The sequence below is a fragment of the Castor canadensis genome, chromosome 6 (genome assembly GCF_047511655.1).
Source record: "Castor canadensis chromosome 6, mCasCan1.hap1v2, whole genome shotgun sequence".
Classification (NCBI taxonomy): domain Eukaryota; kingdom Metazoa; phylum Chordata; class Mammalia; order Rodentia; family Castoridae; genus Castor; species Castor canadensis.
This window is the reverse complement of record NC_133391.1, coordinates 174,457,482-174,464,453: the sequence shown is the minus strand read 5'-3', so window position 1 is coordinate 174,464,453 and position 6,972 is coordinate 174,457,482. Positions and strand designations below refer to the sequence as shown.

The 6,972-nt window shown below is 52.4% G+C and overlaps 1 protein-coding gene across 1 annotated transcript; it reads left to right on the top strand.

The window, feature by feature from the left end:
• The first annotated feature begins 252 nt into the window (after window positions 1–252).
• LOC141424239 (uncharacterized) lies at window positions 253–6,470 on the top strand. The gene is given in 2 exon segments (XM_074077760.1): window positions 253–5,590; window positions 6,340–6,470. Coding segments are annotated over 2 exon segments (4,434 nt in total). The 5' UTR covers window positions 253–1,161; the 3' UTR covers window positions 6,345–6,470.
• The last annotated feature ends 502 nt before the right edge of the window (window positions 6,471–6,972 follow it).

Sequence of the window (6,972 nt, the reverse complement as noted above, 5' to 3'; positions counted from 1 at the left end):
CCTCTCTTCCTCCTCTCTCTCTCTCTCTCTTGATTAATTTTATTTTATTGATTTGTTCCTTTCTTTTTTACTTTTCAGGAGTCCGCTTGTACCTTCACTCAGAGATGGGTGCCTCTGTTCCTCTTAATAGTGCTCTCTTTTGCTTAGGCTAATTAACTAATGGCACATGAAGTGTGGAGGCCCTTCCTGATATCAGATGGAAGCAAAGGGTGGACCTGGTACAGATCCACAGGGCACCAGCCCAGGGCCACTGAAAGGAATATGAGGTCTCAGCGGGCCCCAACCCCCTTGTTGGAGAAACCAGTACCAAACATCCCATGTAGATAAGATAAGCAATGAGGCAGGGCTCAGTTAGGGCATATAGAATGTGAGGAATGCAAGATGTGAGATACGAGCAAGATGTGAGATACGAGCAAGATGTGAGGTACGAGCAAGATGTGAAGTACATGCAGGATGTGCTCTGCCTGCTTGTCTAATGTTGATAACAAAAATATGCACGCCACTGCAGTCTATATAAGATTTCCCCCTAAGAGGCTCAGGGTCTTGCTTTCCTAACCGGTCCTGCGTGTCCGTGTGGGAGCTCGACCCTGGCTAGCCAGTCCAATAAACTCTGCTTTGTAGATTGCATTCACGCCTGGCTCTCTGTCTCTCGGGGGAATAGGATTCCGGGTCCTAACATTTGGAGGTCCCACCGAGATTTCATTTTCTCGAGAGACAGAACCTGCCTGCGAGAAAGCAGGGGCGATCCCAAGTCCTAGGCGTTGGGAGGGGATCCCAGACCCTCATTTGGAGGAACTTGAGTGTTCCATTTGGGCCGCGGCGGGGATTCGGCCAATCCCCAGGGAGATTCATTCTGGGAATCTCGCAAGGAGGACCACAGGGTCCTATTGGGAGAGGCTTTCCTCTCATTTGGGCTCGAGCATTTTAGGAACCCTGGCGCCAGGTGAAGAACTAATTGAGCTAGTCGACCGACCACCCGTCAAGTGGACGCCTTTCGGCCTGATATCCCAGTTGGACGGTGAGGAGGTTGAATGGGGTGCGCACCAGTGTGAGAGAAGGACCGGTCCGAGCGAGTGCTGGAGAGTGTTGTGTGTGTGTGGAATTATTGTTGCCTTTACCCTTTTTGTTCTATCTCTCTTGGTGTTTGAGTCTCCTTCCACAATGGGACAGGGACAAACAACCCCAAAGTCTCTGATCCTTTCTCACTTTCCAGAAGTTAAAGAAAGGGCCTTAAATGCGGGTCTGGTCATCAAGAAAGGTAAGTTCGACACCTTTTGTTCTGCAGAGTGGCCCACCTTTGGAGTCGGGTGGCCCATTCAAGGTTCCCTCTCCCTAGACCTGATCACTAAGGTTAAAGCAGTCATTTTTCAGCCAGACAATCGAGGCCATCCAGACCAAGTTTCTTACATTTTGGTTTGGGAGGATCTGGTGAGGAACCCTCCCCCTTGGTTAACAGTTTTTCTGACCCACCCCTCCAGTTCGGCCCCTGGGGCTAAAACCCCAGTCACGCCCGCCTTGGTCATAAAGGAGGAGGAAAAACTTCCTCTTCCCACCTTGACCGGTCCTCAAATTAGGGCATCTCCTTCACCATCTCCGGTCTTACCAGAGAGTTCCCCCCTTTACCCATCCCTCGCAGGGGCAGAGGAAGATCGGCCGCCTCCATACGTGACTCCCCCTGGCCAAGCCAGTGCCCCGGAGGAGGAAATTTCCTCATCCTCCTCAACAGGACTGGCAGCAGGAGGAGGAATGGGTCGAAGACTTCGCCCCCGAGGGATCCGGGAAAGGGAGGGGGAAGACGGGCCCCCCTCATCAACACAGGGGGAGGAAACTGTCCCTACACTTCCAGTCCGGATGATGGGCCAAGGGGGACCGGGAGGAGGGCAACAGTTTCAGTACTGGCCCTTCTCCTCCAGTGATCTATATAACTGGAGGACGCAGAACCCGCCCTTTTCTGAAGACCCCAAGTGTCTCATAGATCTCCTGGAGTCCATCATGCATACACACCGCCCCACTTGGGATGACTGTCATCAGCTGCTCAATACTCTTTTTACGACGGAGGAACGAGAGCGCATCCTCAACGAAGCGAGGAAGAATGTCTTGGGGGATAATGGGAGACCCACAACTCTCCAACCGGCCATAGACGAGGCTTTTCCCCTACGCCGGCCTGATTGGGATTTCGGGACTGCAGAAGGTAGGGAGCGTCTTCGGATCTACCGCCAGACTCTGATGGCCGGTCTCCGAGCGGCCGCTAGAAGGCCCACCAATTTTGCAAAAGTAAAAGCAGTCATTCAAGGGGAAAACGAAAGCCCAGCCGGTTTCTTAGAGCGCCTCTATGAGGCATACCGTCAGTACACCCCGATTGACCCTGAGGCGGACCTCCACCGGTCTGCTGTGGTACTCTCATTCATTAATCAGGCAGCCCCAGACATTAGGAGAAAACTCAATAAACAGGAAAACTTAGGGGAGATGACTATAAGGGAAATGCTACAGGTAGCAGAAAAGGTCTTTACCGCTAGGGAAACTCCAGAAGAAAGGGAGGAAAGACAGAGAAAGGAAGACAGGGAAGCCCAGGAGAAATTGAGAAAGGAGGACCGGGAGTTCCAGGCTAAGGAAAACCGAAAGCAACAGAGAGAAATGGCTCGTATTTTCCTAGCGGGTGTCCGGGACCAACCCAGAGGAGGGGGCCACGCCAGGACCCCGGATAAGGAACACTGTTTTTACTGTAAGGAAACGGGGCATTGGAAGAGAGAATGTCCTAAGTTAAAGGGAAGAAGAGGGTTTGGAAGGAGACCGGGGGAAAACAGGGAAAGGGAACGAGCAGTAGAGCAGGCCAGAGTCCTCCTAGCCGGAGAAGAGGACTGAAGGAGACGGGGCTCAGACCCCCTCCCCGAGTCCTGGGTAACAATGCATGTGGAGGGGAAGCCGATGGGGTTCATGGTGGATACCGGCGCCCAATATTCGGTTTTAAACAAGGCACATGGACCTTTGAACAAGGCACGAACAAGTGTTGTTCAGGGGGCCACCGGTACGCAGTTATGTACATGGACTACCAAAAGAAAGGTGAACTTAGGAAAACACCAGGTCACACACTCCTTCTTGGTCGTCCCTGAGAGCCCCGCTCCCCTGCTCGGACGGGACCTACTCACCAAAATAGGGGCCCATATCCATTTTGAACCAGATGGAATAATTGTGACTGATCGAGAAGGGAGCCCGATTCATGTCTTGTCCCTATCATTGGCTGACGAGCATCGTCTGTTTGAGAGTCAACAGGAACCAGGAGGGGACATGACTCATTGGGTAAAAAGATTTCCCACGGCCTGGGCGGAGACTGCGGGAACCGGCCTCGCCAAACACCTCCCGCCCGTAGTTATACAATTGAAGGCTTCTGCTCTCCCCATTCGGGTGAAACAGTATCCTATGCCTGAGGAGGCCCGAAGAGGCATAGCCCCTCATATCCACAGGCTAATAAAGGAAGGAGTACTGCGACCTTGTCAGTCTGCCTGGAATACTCCTCTGCTCCCCGTCCGAAAGCCGGGAAGCGGGGACTATAGGCCTGTGCAAGACCTACGAAAGGTAAACGAGCGGACGGAGGACATTCATCCCACCGTTCCAAATCCCTATACCTTGCTCAGCCACCTACCCCCCTCGCAAGTATGGTATACAACCCTTGATTTGAAAGATGCTTTCTTCAGCATTCCATTGTCAGAAATTAGTCAGCCGCTATTTGCTTTCGAATGGCAAGAAGATGGGGGCCAATCCGGACAGCTCACTTGGACCAGACTGCCGCAAGGATTTAAAAACTCTCCCACCCTGTTTAATGAGGCCCTGAGCCAGGACCTGGAACCTTTTCGTCGGAGCCACCCACGAGTCACTCTATTACAGTATGTTGATGACTTACTGTTAGCGGCAGAAACCCGAGAGGAGTGCATCAAGGCTACTGAACACCTGCTAACGGAATTAGGTGAGCTGGGGTATCGGGCAAGTGCCAAGAAAACTCACATCTGTAAAAGGTCAGTGACGTATTTGGGTTATCGGATTGCAGATGGGGCAAGGTGGCTGACTGATGCCATGAAACAGACTATTCTGGCTATCCCATCCCCGACATCCACTAGGGGGATGAGAGAATTCCTGGGCTCCGCGGGGTTCTGTAGACTCTGGATTCCAGGATTTGCGGAAATAGCCAGACCCCTATATGAGGCCACCAAAGAAGCTCCAGATTGGAGTTGGGGAGAGAGAGAACAACAGGCCTTTGATCAGCTAAAAGACGCTCTTTTGCAGGCCCCTGCCTTAGCCTTGCCAGATCCTACAAGACCATTCACTCTGTTTGTAGATGAGAAAAAGGGGGTAGCCAAAGGAGTCTTGACCCAACAGCTAGGTCCCTGGAAGAGACCAGTGGCATACTTTTCCAAGAAATTAGACGCAGTAGCGGCAGGATGGCCCCCCTGCCTCCGCATCATAGCGGCCATTGCCGTGCTGGTGAGAGAAGCCGATAAACTAACCTTTGGACAGGCCCTCTGGGTAACGGCCCCTCACCCGGTGGAGGGAATCCTTAAACAACCCCCTGGGAAATGGATGACGAATGCCAGGCTCACCCACTACCAGGGGCTCTTGTTGGATTCCCCTCGGATCACATTCACAGATCCCGTAATCCTGAACCCTGCCACCTTGTTGCCTAACCCGGAACTGCAGACACCTGTCCATAACTGCAAAGAATTCCTCTCCGAAGTTACACAGGTACGGGCTGACCTAAAGGATACCCCCCTGTCCGGCTGCAAATTAAACTGGTACACGGATGGAAGCAGTTTTTTCCAAGATGGAGCCCGAAGGGCAGGGGCAGCTGTAGTCGACCAAGAAGGAAATACGGTATGGAGCAGCGCCCTCCCACCCGGAACATCAGCCCAAAAAGCGGAATTAATTGCCTTGGCAGAGGCCCTGGAGAGGGCAAAAGGAAAGCGAGTCAATATCTACACCGATAGCCGCTATGCTTTCGGTACCATCCATGTCCACGGGGCCATCTATCGCGAAAGAGGATTCCGCACAGCAGAAGGAAAACATCTAAAGAACCTAGCCGAAGTCCAGCGTCTATTAATGGCAGTGGAAAAACCGAAGGCAGTGGCAGTGATGTATGTCCCAGGCCACCAGTCTGCCAAGACGCCGGAAGCTGTCGGTAACAACAGAGCAGATCAAGAAGCAAAGAGAGTAGCAATGGTGAGTCCTCCCATGGAGACAGGGCAACCTTCCACGGTTGCGGCGATAGACGTGCCGGTCCCAGAGCTCCCTCCGCTACCCCCCCGACCAGAATACTCCACAGAGGATTTCACTTGGATGAGAGCCCACTCCCCCTTTAGAGAAGGGGAAGACGGATGGAAAAGCGACTTGGAAGGCAAGTTAATTCTGCCTGAAAAACTCGGACGATTCCTGTTGGCTAACTTACATAAGTCCACCCATTTGGGGCGGAGAAAATTACTAGACTTGTTGACATCTGCGCAGCTCCGATTTCCGAACCAGACCATAGCAGTCCGCCAAATTGTGGAAGATTGTGCCAGCTGCACAATCATGAAACCAGGACGAAGGGAGGGGCACCATACAGGTACTCGGGAACGGGGGAGGGCTCCGGGAAGAAGTTGGGAAGTGGATTTTACTGAGGTAAAACCGGGAAAGTTTGGGTACAAATATTTGCTGGTATTCATAGATACCTTTTCAGGCTGGGTGGAGGCTTTTCCTACAAAGAAGGAGACGAGTCAGGTAGTGGCAAAGGCTTTGCTAGAGGAAATCATACCCAGATATGGGGTGCCCGAGGCAATTGGGTCAGATAACGGTCCGGCTTTTGTTAGTAAGGTCCTGCAGGGACTAGCCCAGACTATGGGGGCCAATTGGAAGCTACATTGTGAATATAACCCCCAGAGCTCAGGGCAAGTAGAAAGGATGAATAGGACACTAAAGGAGACTTTAGCCAAATTGGCCCTGGAGACTGGCGGTGATTGGGTGACACTCCTTCCCTTGGCCATCTTCCGAGTCCAGAACTCCCCCTATGTCCATGGGCTAACTCCCTTTGAGATCCTGTATGGGGCTCCACCCCCCATCATTCAGAGGACCTTAAGCCCAGAACTAGGTGATCTGGCCCCAAATTACCTGACCATGTTGCAGGCTTTAGCTAAAGTGCAACAACGGATTTGGCCCTTAATTCAAGCATACCACGCTGTTAAGAGGGACCCGGCTCCGGAACATGGCATAGTCCCGGGTGACATGGTATGGGTTAAAAGGCATCAGTCCAAAACCCTAGAGCCTAGATGGAAAGGACCTTATGTTGTACTGTTTACTACCCCTACCGCCCTCAAGGTTGATGGCATCGGACCTTGGATCCACCACTCCCACGTGCGTCGAGCCAATCATCAAAAACAAGAAGGGGTCAAGGAGTGGACTGTACGGCAGCACCCAGACAACCCATTAAAGCTAAAGCTTTTGTGGCCCCGGGAACATGCAGAGCCTTCAGGAGCAGCCACGGATGGGGTGGCTGATCGCTCTGATCTTGCTCAATGCCCAGAGCGGGAGCCTCGCAGAAACCAACCCTCACCAGCCCTATAAGCAAACCTGGATACTCACCGATGGGGAGACTCATACCACCCTCAACGAGACTACTCGCACTGCCCCCATAGGAACTTGGTGGCCGGAGCTTCAGTTCTGCTTCAGAGACATCAATCCTGCCTACAAGTCTACTGCCCCGGAGTCAGCCCGACGTTATGGGTTTTATGCCTGCCCCGGCCACAAAAAGAACCAGGAATGTGGGGGGATACAATACTCCTTCTGTAGGTCATGGGCATGTGTCACATCCAATGATAGTGAATGGAAATGGGGGATATCAAAATCAGACCTAGTCAAATTTGCCTTTGTAAATGGGATATTAAGGGGGCACAGAATTCCAATACCCACCCATAAATGCCAGCCCACGGATCTAGATAGAATCAAGGTCAC